This window comes from Coturnix japonica, chromosome 1 (assembly GCF_001577835.2).
Source record: "Coturnix japonica isolate 7356 chromosome 1, Coturnix japonica 2.1, whole genome shotgun sequence".
Classification (NCBI taxonomy): Eukaryota; Metazoa; Chordata; class Aves; order Galliformes; family Phasianidae; genus Coturnix; species Coturnix japonica.
This window is the reverse complement of record NC_029516.1, coordinates 131397531-131423753: the sequence shown is the minus strand read 5'-3', so window position 1 is coordinate 131423753 and position 26223 is coordinate 131397531. Positions and strand designations below refer to the sequence as shown.

General features: G+C 37.2%; 1 protein-coding gene across 1 annotated transcript in view; it reads right to left on the bottom strand.

Moving 5' to 3' along the window:
• The window catches only part of DZIP1 (DAZ interacting zinc finger protein 1), a 30549-nt gene that overhangs the window by 955 nt on the left and 3371 nt on the right, over window positions 1–26223 (bottom strand). The window contains exons 2-17 of the mRNA XM_015851574.1: window positions 25599–25683; window positions 24101–24228; window positions 21925–22086; window positions 21079–21213; window positions 19887–19949; window positions 18474–18614; window positions 17604–17652; window positions 17158–17199; window positions 11170–11229; window positions 7974–8119; window positions 7448–7643; window positions 6914–7043; window positions 6642–6686; window positions 5525–5727; window positions 3345–3475; window positions 324–495 (exon numbers count right to left, since the gene is read on the bottom strand). Of these exons, the coding sequence (XP_015707060.1) occupies window positions 324–495; window positions 3345–3475; window positions 5525–5727; window positions 6642–6686; window positions 6914–7043; window positions 7448–7643; window positions 7974–8119; window positions 11170–11229; window positions 17158–17199; window positions 17604–17652; window positions 18474–18614; window positions 19887–19949; window positions 21079–21213; window positions 21925–22086; window positions 24101–24228; window positions 25599–25683 (1888 nt within the window). The remainder of the gene's footprint in view (window positions 1–323; window positions 496–3344; window positions 3476–5524; window positions 5728–6641; window positions 6687–6913; window positions 7044–7447; window positions 7644–7973; window positions 8120–11169; window positions 11230–17157; window positions 17200–17603; window positions 17653–18473; window positions 18615–19886; window positions 19950–21078; window positions 21214–21924; window positions 22087–24100; window positions 24229–25598; window positions 25684–26223) is intronic.

Genomic DNA, 26223 nt, shown 5'->3' with positions numbered 1-26223 from the left:
GTGGTTCAAATAATATCACAGCCCAGCAGAACACTTGGAAAAATATCTTGAGTGAATTCATTATCATTCTCAAGACCTGCCTATAGGCAGGAGGTTGGAACTACGTGATAGTTTGGGTCCCTTCCGACCCAAACCATTCTATGACTCTATGTGCTTTAAAATTCCACGCTTAAGTTTCTTGAGAGTTTACATACAAATACCACACGTTTTTTTCCTGTAATTCAGTATATGGTATTTTACCACGTGTAACATACTATACTTAGGTTTTCCTCTAGGTGTGTCAGGCACTTAAAATTTAGAACGTAGAAGAATGAATGTATTACCTTCCTGTTTTGGTACAGCCTTCTTTGGAAGACCCCATGCATGTACAACAGATGCAGCATTTGACTCATTTTTCTGAGCTGTTGATGCCTTCTGACCACTACCGTCTTTCGTCAACAAATAGTCTTCTTCTATAGACGATATATCCCAGTCATCTTCATCTGCTTCTGTGAACTGATAGAGATAAAATGCACATTTTTTTCCTCCCTTTCTCATCAAGAGCTGCTGTGATAAATGGATAAAGTAGATGAAGCTGTTGAAGAAAAATACACTGCACAGCCTTCATGACACTGTCCACCATAATTTTAACATCCATGTATTCCAATAACATTACGTACATGTATTAAAAGGCTTTTTCCTTCTGGAAAATTGCTATTCCAATGAGATGGAAAATCCTTTAAACACTAGAATGAATACTGCTTACACGGAAGTAAAGACACTACGTTATCATGCAAGGTTGTAATAGTTTGCTATATAAGCTTTCTGTACCAACACTAAAAAAGTAATACTGTGATAAAGGCCATTTCAATCTAAGACAAATTTATTTAAAGGGAAAACTAAACAATAAAATTTTAAAACATGGTGCTCAAGGTTAAAGTATGTAAGACTGACTGTCAGTACATACAAGTATCATTACTTTTAATTAAATGATGGATCTGCCTATCGAGTTCCCAAAACGACTGTCAAATCAAACAGATAAGAAAAGGCACAAACTTGCTGCCTTCAGGTTATCTCATTGGCCTGAGAGCTAAATATCTTCATTCACCTTTTCAAAGAAGAGCTACAGCATTTCCCTATTTGCCAATCAGCTGTGGTTCAATGGAATCTAGCCATTATTACAAAGCTCACCCATAGTACGATAAAGATCATTTCTCACAGTTATTTCGCTACAATCTCTGAGAGTCACAATAAAATATAGAAAGTGCTCAGAAGAAAGATTCCAATACTATCAGGAAACAATCTAAGTTACGTACAGACTGGAGAGAAATCCACAAATATGAAGATGTAGTGCATTTTGAAAGAAGAAACTGGAGTAATGCTGGCTTTTCTTGCAACAAAATGCAATTTTTTTTTTTTACATTCATAACTGTTGCAAACAGCTTTTCAGAAGCTGACAGATCCGTGTGCTGTGCTGTATTATTAACATACCAGGATTCCACATTTTGCTATTTCAAATTATCTGCATTTGGAGGGTGTGGCAGCGAGAAAGTCAGGGTCACATATACTAAGAAGTGTTTCCTCATTAGCTCAAGTCTTAACTGACTTGTAAGTACAAAACACAGAGAAAACTATCAATTTCAAGCACAGTTCAGTATTAACCAAGCATAAAATAAATGGCCCCAGTCAGAATTAGTAGACAATTTTATTAACTCAAGGACTCGCATCAAGAAATACTGTAACTCATACAGTACGTGCCACAGCTAAACTCACATAATGCTTGTACATCTTCAGATGTGCACAAAGTCCTTAAGATGTTCCCGAAGGATGTTCTGTAAAACGTGGCCTTTGTAAAACATGTCAATGAATGTATGAGAGAGATGTTATAGTATGGTGGTTTTGAGAATGACCATTAGCAGCTATTACTATTTAAGCCACTTTATACTAGTAAAAAACAGACCTTGAGAGAAATCATCATATTGTTGGCATTTTGTGTGTATATTTTTAGGCGCCTTTGAGGATTCTAAGCATAATTTAGAAAACTACCTTGAACTTGCCTACATTTAAACATGGAAATATTAACCTGAAGATACAGACATTCCTATATAATTAGCAAAGAATACAAGGTAGGTGTGCTCGTTTGTAAAGATTCCAGAAACAAAGTACCAATCCTTGCCCCGGGTTCATAAACTCATTTCTAACTCACTATGTCCATACCGCAACAAGCCACTGTATATCCTCTATATTTTAAATGAATTACAGCAAAATTATTTTTGCTGAGCATAGATTTTAAGGCTTCCTTTGCTACAGCTCTTTGCTCTCAAAGCCCAAATTTCTTAATGTGGTGGCCAAACACTTGTAGATTCTTATTAAATGCAACATCCATTAAATGTAACTGAGTCCCTTTTATGGCAACACATCATCCGGCTTTGCAGAGAGTTTGAAAATAATATTAGACTCCAAATCACATTTTAATTGCCATATCTGATTTGATAATTCTGACTTTAGGATGAAGTGCAGCTCTCATACAGTCAATGGACAAGTTAGGTGTCAGCAGTGGCAACTGAAAGCACCCTATCACTACAGCTACCATTAATACCATCACCCCTTTGTATAAACTGGAATAGAAGTGTCACTATTTTTGGGAGGAGTGAAAAATGTCGTATTTAGTTCTTAGGAAGCCCTAAGGTGTGAGTTTTATTATGGATAACTGAATTTTCAGTAATTATTATTTGTTTATTATCAACTAACATACAGGTATGTATTTCCTTGAATGACAGAACTAATATCTGGTTATCTGCTTCAATAACCTACTGCAAATGAAATTGCATTATCTGCTGCTGACGTCTGATTTGGAGTAACTTTTGTTCTCAATAAAATTTGTTCATGTGAAGACTGATGGGCACCAAAGTGACTTGCTGACTATAAAACTTGACACTGAGGGTAAGACTGGGGTTCTACTAAAACCCGAAGGGTAAAGAACAAGCTATGTAAGAACTCTGATTGTGAACACACACCATACTCAGTTGCCAGTTACCAGTGATGTAGTCTAAGAAAAGTATACGATTATTAATTAGACATAGAAAAACAAAATACCACACTCAAAAGTATAATCTGTCCTCTCATTAAAATGCAATTCAAAGTTCCCTACTAGGTAGAGCTCTAGAACTAAAAATACTCTAAGACATTAGATTACCCAAAAAAGGCTACTTAACTTCTTAGCTCTATCTCCAAAAGCATCTTTGAGAATAAAATTCTTCATCAGTACAGGTTTAGCATGAAATAAATGTAACAGATTTAGATCAATTAAACAACATTCAGTTCAATTACTTAATAGTGACTATAATGACTAATAAAATTAATACCTTGGGGTCTTGCACTTCTTCTTTCTTAAGAAACGCTTGTGCAACATCTATCCCTCCAGCTGGCCTGCTCTTATTTCCGTGGTTAGAAAGACTCCTTCCAACTTGTTCAGTCAGTTTTTGAATAACAGTTCCTACAAGTTAATAAAAAAAAAAAATTACACCAACAATTTTGATTCAAAAGGCAGGCATGACAACTGTTCTTGCCCTAAAAATCTCCTAAAAAGTAAAAGTCTTACCCAGACTGTTTGGGACAGAATCATAGAATCATCATAGAATCACAAAGTGGGAAAGGACCTACAAGATCATCTAGTCCAACCTTCTGCCTATCACCATTACTACCCACTAAGCTACTAAACCATATCTCATAGCACCTCATCCAGACACCTCTTGAACACTGCCAGGGACAGCAACTCCATCACTCTGTTCCACTTCCTGGCCACTCTCTGAGCGAAGTTTTTCCTTATGCATTATCTAAATCTCCCCTGGCACTACATGTGGCCATTTCCCTGGGTCCTGTTTGGCGCCTGGGAGAAGAGGCCAAACCCCTTGGCATCACAACCTCCCTTCAGGAAGTTGTAGAGTGTGATGAGTCTCCCCTGAGCCTCCTCTTCTCCAGACTAAACAATCCCAGCTCCCTTAGCTACTCCTCATATATGTAAGACTTGTGCTCCAGACCCCTCACCAATCTTGTTGCCCTTCTCTGGACATGCTCTAGAGCCTCAATGTCTTTCTTGTAGTGAGGGGCCCAAAACTAAACACAGTGCTTGAGGTGCAGCCTCACCAGAGCTGAGTACAGGGGGATGATTACCTCTCTGCTCCTGCTGGCTGCACTATTTCTTATACAGGCCAGGATGCCATTGGCCCTCTTGGCTACCTGGGCACACTGTTGGCTCATGTTCAGCAGAGCATCAACCAGCACCCCCAGGTCCCTTTCTTCTTCACAGACATCTGGCCACTCAGCCCTAAGCCTATAGCGCTTCATGGTGTTATTGTGGCCATTGTATCATCTGCAATCTTACTGAGGGTACACTCAATCCCCTCATCTAGATCATCAATAAAGATATTAAACAAGATGGAGGACACCACTTGTAACAGGTTGCCAGCTGGACTTAACTCCATTAACTACTATCTGTTGGGCATGGCCCTCTAGCCAGTTCCTTACCCAAAGAAGGGTATACCTGTCCAGGCCATGGGCAGCCAGTTTCCCCAGGAGAATACTGTGAGAGACCGTGTCAAAGGCTTTGCTGAAGTCTAGGTAGACTACATCAACAGCCTTTCCCTCATCTACCAGTCTGGTCATACGGTCACAGAAGGAGATCAGGTTGGACAAGCACAACCCATGCTGGTTGGGCCTGATCCCCTGGATGCCAAACACATGCCATGTGATCTCACCCAAGATGATTTGCTCCATAACTTTCCTGGTACCGAGGTCAGGCTGACAGGCCTGTAGTACCCTCCTTACGGCCCTTCTTGTAGATGGGAGTCACGCTGGCAAGCCTCCAATCCTCTGGGACCTCTCCAGATAACCAGGAATGCTGATAGATGGTGGAAAGCAGCTCAGCAATCACCTCTGCCAGCTCCCTCAGCACCCCAGGGTGGAGCCCATCTGATCCCATGGACTTGTGACAGTCCAGATGGAGGAGCAGCTCTTTAATTGTCCCTACACGAATCACCAGGAGTGTTACCTGTGTAACATCCCAGACTTCTAGATCAAGATGTAAAGTGCCTGGAGGATAACTGATCCAACTATCAAAGGCAGATGTAAAGAAGGCATTGAGAACATCAACCTCTTCCTTATCCACAGTGGTCACATTCCGTGCTGCATCAAGTAAAGGATGGAAATTCTCCTTGGTTCTTCTCTTACTGTTAATATATTTGTAAAAGGATTTCTTGTTCTCTTTTACTGCAATGGCCAATTTGAGTTCAAGCTGGGAGTCTCATGAAAGCACAGACTGTATATTTCTCTGCATGCATTCACCTAACTTCACACTCATCTAATTTTATTTGACATCTCTAAGCACTGTGGTAACACAAATACATTACCAAAAGAATGAATTGTATACAAACACACATACACAAGTCTAGTCACTCAGACTTTGTTATTTTCCAACACAGAAATATTTAAAAAAAAAATCACACACAGCTGTTACAACACATGTATATGAAAAAAGGAAAAATACCTTTTGAAGTTTTGACAGGTGTTCCTATTTCTTCAGTTTCACTTTCCTCTGTCCCATCCACATCACTTTTGTCAGAAGCCATCTGAAAAGCACTGACTTTGCTGCTCGATGTTTTTGACTGCTTTTGCAACAATTGTCGTGATATGTGCGACTGTTTGACATCATCTTCATCTGCTTCTTCCTCTGAACTGAACGGTGGAGTTCTAAGCAAAAACACATAAGCCTGAGGACTCGCTGGGTTTCAGTGACTGTGCTGACACATACATCTTTTAAAGATTCCTTGTATTTTCCTTTACAGTAACATGAGCATTCCTCGTACGTGGAAGAAAAAAAGGAACTCCCATAAATTACAGCTATTCATAAAACCACTCAAAAAGAAATTCTGCTGCTAAGTAAACTCAAGAGGTTATTATAATATATCACTTATATTGTGAGATCGAAGAGATCTCTTATCTCTTAGATGTGATTATTTCCGCCTATGTAACTACCTTTACAAAACCAACACACCAACATATAAAACCTCTTGCCAAGCAAACAACAATAGGCTTTCATGTGAGAGCAACGTCCAGGGCCATGGAATTTGCACCACAGAAATTCTGCTCTGCATTCTGTTTGGTGAAAATAATTTAGGAATTTTCCACAACAGTTCAGTTAATCAAGTTAGAATAACTGTTGAGTTGGTAATTAGATGTTAGCAGCCAGTTACAACCTACTTCTGTCTTGATGAGTTTAGAATTGCATCACTAATGCTATCCAGAAGACAAAAATTACATTGTGGAAAATTACAAAATAATATGCTTGAGGAGACCTGGAATATTATGCTTAATTCTGGTTATAATAAAAAAAAACATATCAACAAGCTGAAAAGATTGAAATGCTTCCATCTGGCTAGGAAGTTATTGATTTTTGATTTGATTGTCTTTCTCTGGTTCCCAATAAGGAAAACATCTGTTGAGTTGAGAACATGCTGCCATTCAGAGACTATAACAGCTGATTCGGATCAGGGGGAGAGGGAGAGTCCAGAGGAGCATTTGACATCTGAACTTCATAATAAGTCTTACGTTGCATGCATCGATAATGTTTTCTTCAAAAATACAATGGGAAAAGAAAAACATACGTGATACTAGATGTCTTTCTGGAAGCTTCATTTCCGATGAGTTTCCTGCAACCAAAAATAACAAAACAAGTTACTTCACTGCTGACAGCCAACCAATTAAAGTTTATATAGGGAAAAATAAAATAAAATAAAATAAAATGAAGAATTACTTAATTCCTACAATATACTAGCATGAAACACATCAGATCCAAAAAATAAAAAAATAAAAAAAAAATCACACCCACAGGGGATTTTTACCCAAGGTATGAGGACTATGAGAGTAGAACTCTTACTTTGGTGTAGATGTATTCTCAGCAATGGCTGCTCTTTGTTCAGCTGGGCGGACAGCTGTCAAAGAGCGTCTTACTGGTTTTTGTGGTATGGTAGACGAGGAAATTCCCAGCTGATTGAACTTCTGTTTACCTACAAGCAAAGTTTTCAGTCTCATTATTAGAAGCAATGCTTGGCATCTTTTACACTAGCATCTAATTTCTTTCAAAAATTAAAGATGTCTGTTCTGCAGATTACAAATTTATAGAAAAAGAAGTATAAAAGTTTTTCTTTTTTCTTTAGAACAGTTCAGTTACCATACATCTTTTCCAACACAAGAAGTAGTTTTTCTGCAATTAAACACATCATCAACAGCACTTGGAAGGAAGCAGTCTCATTGGTCTTAACTACATAGAACAATTAAATGAAAAAATCAGAAAGCAGCTACAGACAAGCATTTCTAGACAAAACATATCTAGAATTTGTTTCTGGATAAAGCGTATTTTGTACCATAGTAGCAAAACTTAATTAAACTAAAATATATATAAAAACTTAACCTTCTGAAGGAACTTGAGGACTGGAAACTGCTCTGTTAGACACTGTTGATCTCTCTACAACCCTAAAACTGACTTGGCGTTCAAGATACTCTCGAATTCGTTGAATATCAGGCTCTTGCTTCAATTTGTATTCTCTAGCAGATTCAATGGCATGCACAATTTTATTTAAGCGATCATTCGGGATTCCACGGACACCCTAGAGAAACAAATTGCGTTGTAAACACAAGGGCGGCTGTGTTTATTAGGTGTTATTACCCTAGAACTATAAACATACTTTAAACTTCAAATATTAAAAAGCTTGCAGGAAAATCATATAAGCTGAAGGCATTGCTAACAGGTGTGGTCGTATTGTCCACAGCTGTAATTCGCTGGAAATTCCCTCAGGTTAATGAATTACACCGATTTATAACGGTTGGAAATTTAGCTCTGGATTGTCTAGGTTGAGGGTTGTGGTACAGAAATGAGAAAATAACAAACAAATGAGTCAAATGTTACCCCTCTTTTAAAGAACACAAAATAATCTCACTGCTTTAATTCCCAAGGATTCCAGTTTTTCCTCCAGGGCTTGCTCCAAAACAACTCTTAATTCTTTAGTTAAAGAAGGGTCAGTCTTCAAAGCATTTATTAAATGTTGGTTACTTCTACCTGTTTTAAGATCGTCTTTCTCTATTTCTGAAATAAGAATGGAAAAAAATACATTTAAAAGGCATCTCAATAAAATCTGCATTACACAAGACAGTTAAAAACTGCATTGAGGCACACATTTCTTTTTTATAAACACCACAGACATAAAAGTCCACTTTTTGTCTCTACACAGAGGCTATTCCTTTTAAAATCTGGTCAGCTCACTTGGAAACTAACTCAGCATCAAGCTCTCACCATCAAACAGCCTTATATTTTCTTGTTGTAAAATTGTTGTAAAGATGCATGCTTGAATATTTAACCACAAAGATCTTTACTTTCAGAAGTGTTCTTTGGAACTTCTGATAAAGACTGTCTTCTGATAATTAAGTGCTCTAAAACTGCTATTTCAAACGAAAGCAAGACTATAGTTGCAAGAAAAGGAATATGACAAACCCGGTCAGAGGAAGAGAATAAAGCAACTGTGCTGTCTCATGAAAAACATCTACCGAGTTCTTTGAAAAGTTCTAACACTTTCAAAAATCTTGGTAAAAACAAAGGCACAGTATGAGGCAGAATGTTTCACATATGACTGATACTACTTATCTTTAAACCTCTTTCAAATACAAAGTTCAGTGTCATGTTTTCTACTATGCAGGTCAATGACACCATCATACATACTAAAGCAGACAAAGAACTTTCTACCTCTTTCCCTTATTTTAAGTGTCAGTAAAAACATGAACTCTTACTCAAGATAAAAAGAATCATAATACAGATTCTTAACCTAAATTAAAGATTGACGTTTAAGTTAAGTCAAAGTATTAAAAGGTCATACAGGAGAGTAAAGAGGCAAAACACACCCACCTAGAACCTGCCTGTGAAGTGTCTCTGCCAAGAGGGAAATTCTACCAAGTGCTACTTAGACACCAAGTGAAGCAATAATCAGTGGTTCCACAGTACCTGCTTCTGACTGGCAACAGCAACATAGACTGCAAAGCATACACAGAGGCACACACAACATGCCGGAAAGCACGCTGTTAATTGAACTCCCAACTTCCCCCTCCAAAATAAAAGGCAAGTCTTGGGCAGGAGCTTCTCTCTTTCCAGTATGCTTTACAGAGCTGTGGAGTCATTTGCCAACCCAAAGGCAAAGATATAACTGAAGAAATAATGCCACACTGTGACTTTCAAACATTTGGTTAATAAATAAATGTTCCACTTTTCCTTCTATTTAAAAAGCTGTCCATTTAATCCTCATCCAGAAGAACTGAGAAAGCTTCAACACACACACAGAATATCTGGGTTATTCTAGGATGCTTTCAATGGATCCTGGAAAGAAAGAAAAGAAATAAAGACTGAAAGAGTCCAACTACCATGCTATGAGAGCTGTACTGAAGAAGACAGTATCTGCCAAAAATTTTATCTGGCCTTGGGAACTTCATGGACAACTCATTCCCCAAGAGACATGGGGTTAAAAGGGATGTGGCTGGAGGGTCAAGTCCTAGAAGAGGTAAACTACTGGTCAGAGCTGAAAGGCAGAACTACTAGACTGTCCCCAGTCTGGAAAAGGGGCATTGAAGAGCACAGAGTTCTCCCAGAAAGCCTGATGTGAGTCATCGTACATTTTAAGCAGATGGCTCCAAGGAGCTTACTGGAAATCCTATCCTTTTCTGATGTTAATCCCCACAGTAAAACAGATCCATCTAAAATCATTTTTTTATACATAATTACTTTATACTAATATGGGGCAACGGGACTATCCAGTATAATTCTAATTAATGACAATATTAGTTCTTGCTAATTAACTAAAACCAGTAGCTTTTTGTCAGGAGCCAACTATTTAAGGAACTGTTTTCTCACTCATCTTTGTTTAAAAAAAAATGAACAAACCAAAAAAGCACTAGATTGGACAGCTTTGAAGACAAGGGATCTCAAGCATGGTCCACTGCCTCAGCTTCTACATAAACCTGAGAAATCATCTGCTAAGTCAAGAATTTTCACACTCTCCCTTCTAAACGGCTGTCATTGCAAACAAAAGAATCTAGGTCTAACCTTTCAGACTGCATTCTTTCTTTCTTTTGTACTGTAGGCCATGCCTGTAGGCACAGAAGACAACAATCGATCAAAAGAGATGATGGCAAGCAAAAGAAATAGCAGAAAGAATGGCAAAAATGTAAGCAGTCCTTATTTCAGACTGGACAGAGCCACTGGGTTTTCCCTGGGGAAACCTCTCACTTAACCACAGGTGTATTCAAATGACATTTTTTTTTGTTTTGAAAACAGCGTTATTCCTAGAAATCTGAAATTCACTGACTATAAAGTTCAAAACTGAGTTTTATTTTATTATTTATTTACTTGCACACAGCACAGATTATCACTGCTCGGTAGTCATCTGGATTTTCACCTAAAATACTGCTAGCTCCATCCAGCAGAACACCATGCAAAAATGAGCCAACACTTTTTGATCTGTCAGTGTAAACGTGGCCTTGCCCAAGTTTTCCCTCAAATGAAGCAAAGGACCAGCTGCCAAGTTGGCACTGGCAGCTATCAACATGTGACAAGTCACCAACACTGAGCACAACTCTGGCTGGAGTTGTGGCTGTGCAGTGGTAGGTATAAATTAGATTACTTGCAAAAAGTATATTTGGTCTATGTATAAAAGTTGGCAGCTTCAGCTTCCACCACAAACTTCCTTCCTCTATCTGAACTATTTACGTGCTTATGACAAGTAGTAAAAGAAGTGAGCATACATTGCAATAGCATCAACACCATCAGATTATACGAAAGAATTTCCTAGCGAGGGGGGTATTCCTCATCAATCATTTTTCTTCTGCTTATCTCAACCGCCTTTATGCATATGGAATATGCCTGCTTTAAGGAATTAAGATTTCCACAAAAACATATTGAACTTGGATAAGGAAAACATAATATTTACAAGCACCAATGGCAAAAAGGAAATTGACATGTACAAGGAATGTTCCCACCCAAACCAGATAAGCGTACTCAAGCACAATGAAAAATACTGTACACATAAAATAATATTCACATTTTTATTTTCAAGAAAAACATGCCACTACATTTTGTTCTCAACCAACCATTACCTTTTTCCTCTTCTGAAAGCTCCTCTATGGGCTCCAGCATATGTACCAAGGGGGCCTGCTCTAATAACGAGGAAGAACAGGAACACCAAAGAAGAACAGGAACACCAGACAAACAGGACAGAAGAAGGTCAAGGTCCAGAGAGGTACAGTAAGGCAAAAAAAACACACTGATGTCAATTTTCCTGACTGCTCACATGCTTCTTATCAATCACAAACCCAATACAACACGACTCTTCACAGTCAAAAGTACTGCCCTGATAGGAAATATTTGTAGAGGAGATCCTAACACAGTCGTTACTTAGAGAGTGATTCAACTGCCTAAGTTTGCTGCCCAGTATCACCTCAAATGCATCAGCTTTAAGCCACCTATACAGGTCACAAAACTCTAGAAAACCCATGTCTTCTTGGAATGGCTTCCAGGTGGAATGGTTATGGGCATAGCCAAGGACAAAGCCACCTGAGAGCGAATAAACGCACATTCTCATCCAATATTTTCATTTAAAATTGCTTTCTTTAGATACTGTTTATGTGCAGTTTTGTGTCTTAGTAGTTTACAAAAGGCAGGTGAAATGGATGGATATAGAAACCCTCTAAAATATATGTAAAAAAATAATAATCTGTTAACTCAGTTTAGAGAATTAGTAAGCAGTGAATCCATATGTGCATGACACAACATTTTTCCATGCAGAGACTTAAATCACTGAACATTTTAAAGTACATTTTGTTGGACATTTATTATTATCTGCTTTAAAGAAATCTTGAAACATCTGCTGAAAAAAGGCTCCCTAAAAACACTGAAGTTATTATTCTGTAGGCTACCAAGAATAACTGCTTTTACACAAGTGAAGTCAGAGAACACTTTATTTACCATTCTATAGACTTCATATTTAAGAGATGGATGAAAATGTCGATTAATTAAAAAATAAGTTTTTGAAATGTTAATATTTAGCTTTCGTGAATTTCAAGACATTTCAATAAAAACTAAAACTTGAGTTTTTTCTTGCACAAAACGTGCAAGCAATACTTTCAGCATTCTGCTACTGGTGGTACAAGAGAAAATGCACTGGCCAGTATTTTGGGTCAGCATACATTTGCCTCAGCTCTCACAGGAATCCTTTGATACTGTGAGTTGTTGTCATGCTGTATTGGTGAAAGGGGAAGAAGTGACATTACTGCAAAGGTGTCTGTTCCTCAGCACTTCCTGTACAACAGGGTACAGGTATTAATGCTCTGGGATGGATTATCATAGTGAATTGATCACCTGGAGCTAAATGATACAATGTCTCATTTCCAATATTCCCCACCTGAACTGGAACTAAAGAGCGTGCTATAATCCCTCCTTGTATGGTAGCTGCTCTCTCCATGCTTTCTGTACTTGCAGTACTTCCAAATTACTGACCTCCCAAGGCTGTTCTTGATGCACTTCTGCCCTACACCAACTAGCACTGTCCAAAGCAATGACTCCATTTGGGATGACAGAGATGGAAGCACAGATGAATGATGCTCTGGTGCAATTTAATTCTATTACATGGGCATAGGCCCCAGCATTTTTGTTGGCTGGACCTACTACACAGTCAGTTGCTACATAATTGGATTTAATCTACAGTCATTTCACCTGTACTTTACTCAGATGCAATCTACTTTAAGGCAATGACTCATCTCACCACAAGCCCTTGCTGGGTAACTTAATTTTGAAGAAAAAGCCCAGTTCCCAGAATTCAGAATTGAAAGTAATCTGGAAAAAAGGTGCACGTATACTAGAAACAGAGGTCAGAACAAGTAAAGCACAAAACAGAAGAGCAAAACTAAACAAGCACCACCACTGTGGAAAATACATGGATAGCATGTTCTGCATGATGACAGGAGATCAAATCCTAATACATGGAGTGGAACATTTGGAAACTTTGTCTTCTCCAATGTAAGTAGGCCTTTCTTTCACTATACTGTACACGTATTCTATGTGACTATTACCAAACATCATCTTGAGCAAAAGCAGCTTCATTCACCACTCCTGTAGTTTACAGAAAGACAGGTATAGAGATGACTTCCTAAGGAACCCCACTCCCAAAATTTACCAGAGATTTTTATTTTTTAACAGTCTGATCAGACCTCTTAGCACATCACTGAAACGCACAGCACCTAACTATTAGCAAGCTTACTGTTAGCAATCACTTAAGTACCAGGGTACTGGTAGAACGAGAGTACATCGGTCTTGCAGTTCAGATGTAACCTCCATTATACTTTGTTCACTAACACCATTTGAACCCTGACTCTCAGATCCACCCCTTTCTCAATTATAAAATAGATAAATATCAGCTTCATACTTAAACCTATTCAGGCAGCCTCTGCTGCTGCTATGCAGCTTAATTGTTCCTTCTCAACTCAACCGTAACTCTCTTTTGCTGATCAACATCTATCTAAGCCTAATTCTAACCCAAGCCCAGTGACCCCTGTAAAACCCTTGCTCAGCAAAAAACAGGTGTCTCTGGGTGAATTCAGCCTTTTGCAGACCCTGCTGTAAATCACGTTTTTTATTCCGGCCTTAACCACTGTAACTCCAAACCTAATTCTATCTGGTCCTCCTCTGTAGTCCTACACCTGACTCTAATCAAATGGCTGACATTAATACTGTTGCTAAATCCTCCACCTAGCCTACAGAGCAAGTTCTAGGCACATCTTCACAGTGGGTCAGCAGTCAACATCAGCCCTAAACATAACTCTAGCTTTATCACCAGGTTCAGACTTGAAATAAACTAAACAGTAGCTGCCAACACCAGTCTTACTCCAAATAAGTTGCAGTCGTATATCACTGGCTGTTGCTGGCCTGAACCGAGCCATATTAATACTAGTTATCATTAAGTCAGCAACCTTAAGATGACCTCTACAATGATGAGGGTGCTTTTCCATATCTTCCAGATTATGTCTTCTGCCAGCTGATAGGTGTGGATAGATAATTGTGTCTGGAATACTTTTATTAATCATTAAATTTCTGTTTTAAGTAATACTTAATGACAATTTCCATACAGGTAGAATAGGAAAATCTATTTAATAACAGTGAAGAATTCAACTTGTTTGTGTTTTCATTATATCATATGTTACTTGTCTGTTTTTCCCTAGGGAAATAAAAACCAACAAAAACAAACCCTCACAATATCCTGATAATACTAGTGGAAAAACCAGACTCTTGGTCAGTATCTGAAGCAGAAATCCTGTCTATTTACTATGAAATATGAAATGTTAAAGTACTTTTAGCCTGAACAGAAGTGTGCAACTGTCTGTAGGGAAGTAAGGCCCACAGTAAGCACTCTGCACTTGCAATATAAAAAACAAGGATAATTAGAAATATGCCTCTGTTGCAAAGTGCTGCACTTCTTAAAGATATATGGAATGTGAGCCATGGTTACAGTCATTGTTCACACCTTGAATTTTCTTATTTATACTCAAATTCTGCATCCTAAAAGCTTAATCTCTGAGTCCTGTTTCTAGGACTATTGTTTTTGAATAATATATTTTCCTATATAATTAATCAACGGGAAGTCATATACTGCACATAAGCGGCATAAGTATAGATTTCTAACTAGTACTCTTAAATATGATACATTTCAGTCGCTCACCTGGGGCCTCTAAGGTAGGAATACAGTCATCTCAGACTCCTACAGTCAACAAAGAGACACAGAGCAATTCAGCTTCAAAGAGCAATTCAGATCTTAGAGCTGAACCAAACTCTGAGAGGTGTCCCTTTTCTCTCTGTCTAGGAAGACTACTTGACTATTTTTTCCTCAGTTGCTTCAGTTATGTCAAGACTGAGTAAAAGGTTTTAAAAACAGTAGCCAAAAAGCAAAGATTAATTAGATCGTCCATTAATTCCACCCAGTATTACTGGCCTAACAAAGATTAAATATTGAACAGCTATCAAGATTTCAAGAGCTATGCAGAAGCCAAAGTCCATTTAAATAAAGATAAATTATAATTCATCTGTTGCCTTCTTGTGAGATAGACTTCCATTATATCTGTGTACCACTCCAGCTACCTCAAGAACTTGAAATCAAGAATGGTCTGTTGGGATGGCATTACTAGCCCTACAAGAAATCCACATCATCATCATAAAAGCACCCGGCTAAAACAGTTATTCCACCTTGCACTTAGGATACCTCATTTGTAATTTGAGGTATCTTTTAACAGTACAGATTTGAGACACACAGAAGTAATCTTAAAATGGAAAAGGTTCTGAGCAACTTTGAAAAGTGTCCTTAAGCTGTACAAGAGCACTTGGTCACATTAATTTTCTCTCAAACAAGAAAGAAGAAAGACAGGAAAGATATTCTGCACGCAGGTGATAGCTTGGTAGGAAAGCTTCAGCTCTTCTGATTTCAGAGATTATGCACACTAAATAAAACTTGTGTACAGATGTTACCAGCAAGCATTTGCTCTTCCATAATGGCATGAAATGTGGCCATGATATCTTAATTCCATATGGAATTCAATCCCTTGAAGAGTCCTGAAAGTCTTGGGGAAAATCACTACAATTTCTGCTAACCTTTTTATCCACAAATTAGGTAGGGTAAGTTTTAAAAAGAAGAAAGGGAAGAAAGGGGACAGACAGAGAGACCTGCAGAGATAACTGAAATAATAATCAGAATAGGAATTTGAAGGAAATGCCTTATTTGAGGTTTCATAGTAAAGTGATTGTGAATCTTTTTTATATCAATGGCAGGAACAGACTTTTTTTTTTTTTTTTTTTAAATCTTGAGAAGTTTCATTAGATGTCAAAAATTTGATATCTAGAGCAGCAAGAAATCAGGAAAGGCAACTGAATAAGCTGATTTAAACTGTCAGAGCACAGAAATAATATTTGTAGAATTGTATTCTTTCAGTCCAAATTAAAGGGAATACACTAAAATAAGCAATGACTGACAAGCACTGTCAAATACCTAAGCCTTTAAGAACAAAATTCTTGATAAAACTCAGTTCTTATATTCAGCCAAAGCACTTGCTGGGAGAGTTCTCAGCTAGAACCAGCACTGTTGTGTTGGTGGGATGAAAGCTGTTGTGAATGAAAACGTGAATGGACTATTTGAAGTACTATTATCAATACTCTACTATATGGCATTACTTTTCTCCACACAATTCACCTAGATACAGTTTAACTTTAAGACACTTCTGGATTTGTTGAAAAAGTAAAATTTTGTACATTTTTCATTGACAAACCACATTTCTTCTCTAACAGGTTTTTAAAATAAGAGAAATTGTAATAATAAATCTGTAATTATGTCAATAATTCAAATAAATAATAGCAGCTGTTTTTAAGGTTTAAGCATTTTACTTGCTCAAAGTTCATTATTCATATTACTTTATTACTTGAATTGCAAGTAAGAATTTAACACAGGCTATTGCTATAAAAACAATAGCATTAGTTTGCATAATGAGAAAACGAAAGTTGTTTTCACAAAGCATCAGTATCAATTCTTCCTTCATTTTCTCCCAAGACTAAACAACATCAATTTTTATATATACATATATATATGTGATCTATAAGAGACTCTGGAGGAACCATCTAGATGTGATGACTGTCCATTTTGATGATTACTGCTTTCCTTTTTCATCCTTGACATTATAAGTCACATGAAAAACACATTTTTCAAGGCTTATATAACAAACATCTCCACTTATTTTCCTCTGTAGAAATTCCAGTGTATGCATATATCAAAAAATCAATTTATAAGAGGAAAAAAATATATCTTCCCTATACATCATTATTTTCATTAACCTTTATGTACTTCAATACTGTAAAAGTCTGCTAGGGAATACTTTTAACTCTATTTTTTTTTCATTCTTTTCAGTAGCATCCCCTTCCAAGTAATTCACAGGAATGCAGCAAAGCGATTCAATTTACATTCATTAAACATAACTACTCTCACAGCTATGATCACATTCGAGAAGATGTTAAAATTTACAAGCACTGAATCTGGGCCTGTTGCAGAAACTCACCATACATCACAGGTAGACTTGATTTAGACTCTTCAGTGTTTGCTAAAAGGGCATAAAAGTGAAAAATAAAGTAAAAACATAACAAACAATAAGATACAAAGATTCATAAATGCAGCAATATTTAATAATAATTACGAGTTATGTAATTTTTTGCACTAATGGGAAAAACCAGTAGCTTAGAAAGTGAAAAATGGTCCTTCACAACAGATGTACAATCTCTGTGTAAGCTCAATATTTATAATACTTCCAGAAGCCAGAAACAAAGCCAGTAACAAAACCATCACCAAACTGGAACACAAAACCTCACTGGTCAGATCACCTCTTTGGTCATGTGTGACACTTGATTATAAAAGTTTATGTCTATTTTTTAAGACTTGTGAGATTTGCATCAGACAACCTGCTCAATTCAGAAAGAAAAGTTGATTTTGTTTACATTTTGTACTTACTGTCATAGGGTTTGATGTTTGCAACTGATTTTGTGGACAACTCTTTTATCTAAAAGAAAAAAGTCAGATACGTGACAATTAAAAATATAATTGGGCAATATCTAGAAACATGTATTAGTAAGAAATACCTGGTTTCAGTGCTTTCAGTACTATTCCAGGACTGTTATTACTGCTTATGGGAGAAAAATACTGCTTTGACGGAACTCTGTTCTACTGCTCAAAGTGTATTACACTCATGTTTAGTTAACATTTAAGACTTGTTTGTTTGTTATCCTAACACGCTCATACTGCGCTCTTCCTTTGTGCGCTATGTATAATATGAGCTATAAACTGGAATGAGAGCATGTTTATGAGTTACCTCAGTACTTAGTATTTCAATACTTCATGCTTCAGCAGTTCGCAGTCAGGTTTACAAATCCATTTCCACTCCAGGGAAACACTACAATATACAATGATTTTAAATCAGCAGCTCTCCTATCTTCTCTACAGTTTGGTCAGTTTGTTGAAGAGTCACATATTTTTGTATTCCAAACACTAGAACTCATTACAGTCATCTTGTGGCAGACAAAATCCTGTTCACTATCAGAAATTTTTCATCTGCTTTGGTAACCACAATCTAATAATCTTCTAGCTTTGTGTAGAACTTATTAAAACATTTGGTTTGTTAAACCTTACATTCTAAATACCGTTTTAATTCCTGCATCCCTTCTTTGGGTTTCAATTTATCAATGTTACTTTCAAAGTGTAACCAAAATATTTCCAGTAATACTCTTACCAACCGGTAATATTAACAGTGCAACTGGAGATTATAGAGGAAAATGTTTCTCTGTTTCCTGTGTTCTCTGAAACAGACTGCTTCACAAAACAGACCTGCTTCTTTTGATTAATAATCAGATCGTTCTGTTCCTGAAGCCTCTCTCCCAGTTCTTCTATCCTCCTCTTGTAAAACGTGTTATTTTTATTCAGGTCTTCTCTCACTGATGATTTAAGTTTCTCAATCTGTGACAGGAGCTAGAAAGTAAGAAAAAGAGAAACAACTTGGTAATAATATTATATAGAATACTTCAGTGCTATAAGACTTGAACAAACAAATACTATATCTAAGTATTTTTAACACTTTTTCCAGTAAGAACGTAGCATCTCTTGATTTCATGGGGACTTTGCCTAAATCATATTTTACTTCCACAACAAAGTCTACCTGAATCTCAATACAATGAAGGGGGCATGCAAACACACTGCTGAGACTGCCTAAAATTAAGATCATGGGGAAAAGCCTATCACCGTGTAAAAATGTTTGGGTTATAAACAGTTTAAAATAATATTTCAAGGAGAAAAACTGTGAATTGGCATGAAAAACCTAATATATATTATCTGTGAATGTAGAAGAAAGGAAACAATATTTTAGGTGCGCCATCTAAAAAGTAATACTTACGTTACTCCTCCCTCACTCTATTCTTGCATATATGTGGGTGTATCATTAACTACATCCTTTTTGGGGAATGTTCCATGGCTCCTCCCCACTGCTTTCTTGCCAAAGGAGGAGAAGTAATGGCCAGACCACTATGATCTGCTCAGTTCTTACATGGTCACGCAGATGAAAGGAAAATGAAAAGAGAGGAGGCAAGAGAAACAAAGCAGGAAAGAGATTAAAAAGAAATGCAGACATACAAAAACAAAACAAAATAAAAAACAAAACAAAAAGAAAACAACAAAACCAAACCCTGAGGAATAAAGATTTGCATAGTAAAATAGATATGCCAATGCAAAACAAAATGCCATGGTATTTTTAGATTGAAAAGCTGAACAGATTCTGAATTTGAGAGCTACAACAGAAAAAGCAGCAGGGAAATGAAAGAGAAGAGAAAAAAAAAGACTCTGACATGCTGTAGCTCTATGGCAGCTGAAGGTGCAGGGCAGACGAAAGCTACATATCAGTAAGTGATATCTCAACTATCCAGAATATCCACATAACACAGAAAACACTGTATAATACAGAGTTCACAGAATTAGTCGCAAGTCCTTCAAAAGGCAGGTACAGTTGCAGGTGTCTGTTCGATTCTTAAATGATAAATCCCTCTTCAACTCTGCCCTTTACAGAAACTTCAACATCCTAGTACAACTGAAATACAAAGATATTAAATGCATCTAGGAAGATACACTTTTAGATACTCTTGAGATGTTGGCTTTCTAATTCCCCAAGGATGTATTACTGTATAGCAAGAACTACTTCAAGAGTAAGAAATTCATTTCCTTCTAGTACATGTGGTTTGTTGTGCCACTTACCAGGGACTTCTCTGTTTCATGATCTTGACGAAGGGCTTGTATTCTAGATGTCCATTTACTTTCCTAAACAACAACAACAAATCAATTCTTGTTAACAAATTGAAATCTACTGGAACACGTGCAGACTTGTACTAAAAAGATTATTGATTATATGAAAAGTGAGTAGCCCCACATTTAAGACATAGAGCATTCATTAGCATATTTTATACATCTGAGTAAGGCTTTTCTTACCAGTTGCTATGAAAACTATTTTTGCTTTTGGCTTTCTATACACAGTGACTGTGACTGGGAAATAAATGAGCATTTTGATACAGCTGTTTACTGATAGCAAGAGTAATAACCAGGGTTTTTTCTCAAACCATGTCACTTCAAACATTAACAGTACATATATTTTGCATAACAGTGATAAAACACAGCCTTAATATTTTCCACATCTTTGAGCGGAAGTGACCAGCACAATCCCTTCAAGTTCCCAGATCTATGAAATACACAACGTATATCACAAAGTGTCAAGAAACAAGAGGGAAAAGGTTTTTGGGCGTTCCCAAAGGCCTCACAACTCAAGTTTTGGATATGCGGACCTGGATGTGCAGGTGAGTCTCAGTGTAACCATTTCAGCCTCAGCCCTTCTCAGCTCTTTCCTATGGTTTGACTTAGGCTTGTCCAACAATTTTTCACCAGCCCAGCATCTGTCCTGGTCAGATAATACAGTCCCAATCCAGAAGCTTCAGAAGACAGGTTGAAGTGCATTTTATGGTTGAAAAACCACAGGTTGGCAAACGCTGTCCAAAAGCATCTTAATATATATATATATAAATATATATTCACCTCAGAAAACAAATAACCCAATTTTTTCATTATTTCTTATCAACAGCCTCACAGATCAGCAGACACAAATATTTATTAGAGCATTCTGGAACTGGATTGCAACCAAACCATATTTGGTAAAGCTAGATATTCTTTATTATTAAATGTATAAGTAAGTAAAAGAATAAATGTGAAGAATAATGGAAATAACTCTTCAATTTCTATTACAGAGATTGTAGTAGACACTGGTGGATTCTATAAACAGCTATTTTACACATTGACAGGCATGGACATTTTACTTCTGAATTTAAAATTCTACTCAGAGATGCACAAAAAAAGAACAAGAACAGCCTGTCAAAATCAATACATAAAGATACAGCATTACCTGTTTTTCAAGAAGTTTAACCACTTTGTGATAATCCTGAGTATTCTGAGGCTTCTCTTCCATGAATTCGTGGCTGTCTTTCAGTGTCCCTAAATTGGATTTCTGCATAGTGGATGTTTGTAATGCTAACAGTTGCTGAAAGGAGTGGGACAGAAAATTAAGGCCCAAATATATATAAGGATTTTATTTTACTGAACTGTCATTTAAGGCAAAACGTACTTTAAACGTAACTACACACAGATGGTAGCAGATTCTTTACATTTCTCATGATTTCATCATCCATTTTGTATAACTATTAATGCATGCATCTTACATAAACATACACTGCAAATATACACAGAAACCAGCATCCACAAAATACCAGAACTTTGATAATGTCACATGCGTTTTCTCCTGACCTGTCTTTCACAATTCTCATTATAGTCAGGGCTATGGGAAGCATTACTTCTGGCTGTACTGAACACACATGCAGTTGTAGTGTTAGGACTGTAAGGCAGAGATTAATCCCCTCCATGTCACTCATGAGAATACTAGTATTATGCATGTCTAATAGATAGCAACAGCATCTACTAATCTATAAACAGGCACTTAAAAGGTTGAGGAGTAGGAAAATACTGACCTGGTTAAAAAAGGCATCATTCATCCAAAATATTGTCATTACAGAGAACTGCAATAATCTAGGTAAAATACCCATTTACAAGGATACAATCACAGCTATCGTTTCACCATTATCTGTAAGTTTTCTAAAAAGCCCTTTAAGATTACACTGCATTGTAAGTATCTGAAGCTCACCGTGTATTGTAAAGGATTCACATCTTAAAGTGTTAGAAAAGCTACATCACTTACATTTTCTAGTGTTGAATTTCTTGAAGATAACTCCTTAAGCTCTTTCATAAACATATCTTTCACTTTTTCTATTTCATCAGCCAATTTGGCTTTTTCTTCTTCTTTCCATTTATGAAATGATTGGAGAATTTCTTCTTCTTTTGATTTTTGCTGTTCACATTCCTAGAATTATTTTTAAAGCATTACCAATTATTTTTCCACTTGCATACAACAGTACTTCAAGCAGACAGACTACGTGTGGAAAAAAGGCACTTTCAAGGGGTCATATTGCAGTACTAAAAGCATGAAAAGAAACAACATATTTCTGAAGAATTTGGGGGCTAAAACAATATATTTTTTTCTAAGAAAACAGGTAAGGTTCAAGAAGTTTTGGCAGTTTGGTGTTTTTCTTTGAATAAGAACACATGAATGACCTTACATAAACCTATCTAAGATGCACTTAATTCAGTATCATATTTCTTAAAGAGGCCATAAGTGCATATAAGGGAAAGTAAAGTTGCAGAGCAAGCAAATGCATGCTCTCCATAAGGCACCAAGGTGCCAACTGCTTTCAGCTCAGAGGAATTCCTCAGCCTGATATAGCTTTATAAACTCAGCAACCTTCAGTTTATCCTGGTGTATGTTTGCAGTCCCCCCTTATTTCTGTGTCTGTTTTTAGTAACTGCAGCATCTTTTGCCAGTGAGCTTCACAGTTCTACTACAAGCTGCATGAAGAACCAAGTATTAACAACATGCTTAAGAAGAACAAGATCTTCTGTATCCTTTCAGCTCAATGGAAGACAGCAGACCAAGAACTTCACAACTTTTCATGTAAGTTCTTCCCAGTAGTAAATCTCCTCATAAAAGATAGGGAAGATGGTCTCAGTTATCCACTGAACACAACACCTGAATTGACTATGGATGTCACTCGTAGTAGACAATCTGCATCCAGTTGCAGTTCATATTTCTATCTTCTCTAACATCCCCGAAAAACAAGGTTTCAAAAGCCCAATGTTGTTGGTTGCAGGTTGTAGCCTCAGGGCTTTTCAGGCAGTCCTTTTATAGTTAAGAGTCTCAGCTAAAACAAGCGACATCAAAACAGGCCCCTAAGGTACTAAAAACAACTGCACTGTGCTGCAATGAATAAGCTGCAAACCCTAAGAAAAAGACAACACTTCAGGTACAGGAGAAGTCCGTTTATATGAGGAATGCTCTGGAAGTATCACAGAATCACAGAATTGTAGGAGTTGGAAGGGACCTCTAGAGAGGATTATCGAGGTCCAAACCCCTGCCACAGGCAGTCCTGGACAGCAATGTCACACATTGTAGGCGGTCCAGGAAGGGTCATTGGCAATATGGCTTTCCAGAGAAGGAGATCCACCACCTCCCTGGAGCAGCCCTGTTCCAAGCTGCATCCGTCAGCCTTACAAGCCATAAAGAAGTTTCCTTTGCGCACATTCTTGTGGCAACTCCTTATGCTGGTACTTCATCCCATTAAACACCTCTAACCTGTCCCATGCACGTTAATGAATAAAGAACTCAGCCTCGCCACTATGGGTCCCACACCTCAGGTATTATAACCCTGGGATCAGTCCTCTCAGCTTTCTTTTCTCACAGGCTGACAACGAGACCCAGTTCACTTAGTCTTCTCCTATCACAGGGGAGATCGCTCCCATGGCCTTTTAACATTCTAGTGGCCTCTCGCTGAGCTCTTTCCTCAATTTCACTCATCAATCCTCTGTTGTAATTGTATTCTGGAAACCAAACGAGCAGACAATTCCCACGAAAGTCGGAGTGTGGGTGGTGATTATCAGTAGGGGCGACAAGCAACAGTGGGTCATCTCCACTGGGTGCAAGATTTTTAGAGAGTTGCAGCTGTGGAGCTCTCATTCATATTGCAGGGGGAAGGAATGCACGGCTAATCTGGTGGTAATTTGAAATATATGAGTGTTTTTTAGCTGAGAATTTTCTCTATCAAATAGGTTTATTGTATTTCTACTTTCTCAGTGCTGCTTTTCAACACGATACAGAGCAAAGTATAATACCAGGGTAAGTGTTTACCTCAATCATTATAAGTATCTAATTCTAGGCAGGCAAGCTGTAGATAGGTTTTTGCTCCATTCTAGCTACAAAATGAGTGAGCACAGACTGAAGTACTACTTCTTTTCAGAAGTTCACATTATTTAGTACATATTACCTTGGAAAATCTGACCACATTAGCTTGCTGTTCAGCTTCTAACTGGGATTTGGTGAGCTGCAACTGCTCCTTTAGTTTCTCAATCTCATCCTGCAATTTGTCTGTCTTCGCTTTCCTCTTTTGTTCTGCTGGGAAAACAAGACAAAAACCTTGACTTTAAAAACATCGGTTGCAATGTGTCCCTTACCACAAATGCTTTACTATCATGTCACAGTAACACCTTCATCAATGTCACAGTAACACCTTCATCAAGAATGACTCAAAAAATTTCCCTTCTAACTACCAACATTCTCAAAGATGCCTTTAAACACGTGTTCTCCAGGCTGCTAAAATTATGTGAAGACTGAAAAATATCAATATTACAGACAGGTGAAGAAGCTTTATAAACTACTTGCAAGAACAGTATTATATAAACTAATTTAAGATATACCACAGAAATCAGAGCAACACAGACACTAAGAAGTCTCTATCTCTAAGGAACACAGACTCTAAAAAGCTGTGAAGGCTTAAGTGAACCTCAATTATTCACTTCTGTTAGGATCAATTTATTCTAAATAACATTTATAATGAGTCTACCTGATTATTTATCTGGAATGAGTGAGGGGGGAATGTCATTGTGAAGGAGTTTAAACATGTTTCAAGTTTAAAATATGTCAAAATTTTAACCTCCTTTATCAGATTACCAAAGGTTTACTAGGCTGCTCGTCATCTGGGAACCCAAGCACAACGTAGGATATCATTTTAGGATTAAGTACACAAAATATTTCCCTTATACAGCAATTTCAGCCTAATTCTTTATATAAGAATGAGTTCAACTAGCTCTGCAGCTCCTTTCACAACCTTTTTTTTATGAACCATAGAGTCCACTGGAGATTCTTTCTTCTTCCAATCTACTACTGCTTGTTGGATACCGCTAATGACTGCTCTCACTGTTCTTGGTTTTTTTATTTGCTTGATAAGATACAGTTCACACTTTGCTAAATGATTCCCTGTCTCTTCCCTCACAAATCCTCTTTTTTTACCCCCCCTTTCCAATCACTGCCCTTTCCTGATACATGCTAGTCCTTGATACAAATCTCAAGCATGCAGTGTAATAGGAAGGAGAGAATATAGGAACAAACTAAGAAAACTATTGAAGTGTTTTCTAGTTCAGAGAAAAAAGAAGGTAAGTGGTATAGTAAACAAAATTACCACAGATACATGAAGCTGAATTAATTCTTGACAGTTTCTTGTTCTTACCGTATTTTACAGTCAGCTTAGTCTAGGAGAGTCTGATCCTGCTGAAACTGATTTCAGGTAAGGTGGCCTATTACTGTACTAATCATTCACATAGATTCACAAAATACATTTTTATTACTACACCATGTTCATGTTTACCTCCTCCTTTACAACATGTGTACCTTAGGAAAAACAATTGTGCTCCGAGGTCTGCTGCTGACTGAAGCATTCAGCAGGAATTCTAGTCTGAAAAGGCAATGTAAAGAACTGAAGTACGTACCAATCTGAGATTCTTCTGGGTGACGCCTTTGCATATGACCTTGTAAAAAGGAGTAGTTCATAAAAGCCTTTTCGCAGAACTGACACTACAAAAAATAGATAACAATTATTATTATTAGGTACATTTAACAGTGTTTATATTATTTTGCCCAAACACCAAAGTATATTGAAAATCTATGCGGAAAGACTGCTCTAAGTATTGACTTCTCATCCCATTATTATTTTCCCAGATAAGCAAAAAAGGAATTGGGTCAAAAAGGAAAAAAAAAGAAAGTTAACAGTAATAAAAGTAATAACATGGAAGACAAGCAAAGGAGAAAGTCAAACACTGATAAAAGTTACCACCCCTTGATAGGTTTTGGCTCTTAACAAAACCCAAGGAACTCTAAGGACAATGCATCATCATCTGCATGGCCAACTTTACTAAGTTACTTCATTGCAAACTTCATAAAAACACCACCAAAGAAAAGAAACAGACAAACAAAAAGACAATAGAAAAAGCTATCTCTTCGTTTTATAACTTGCCCTGCATTCTAATGGGATGCACAACAATTTCTACTTTACAGTCATATAGAATCATAGAATCCCCCAGGTTGGAAAAGACCTTGAAGATCATCAAGTCCAAC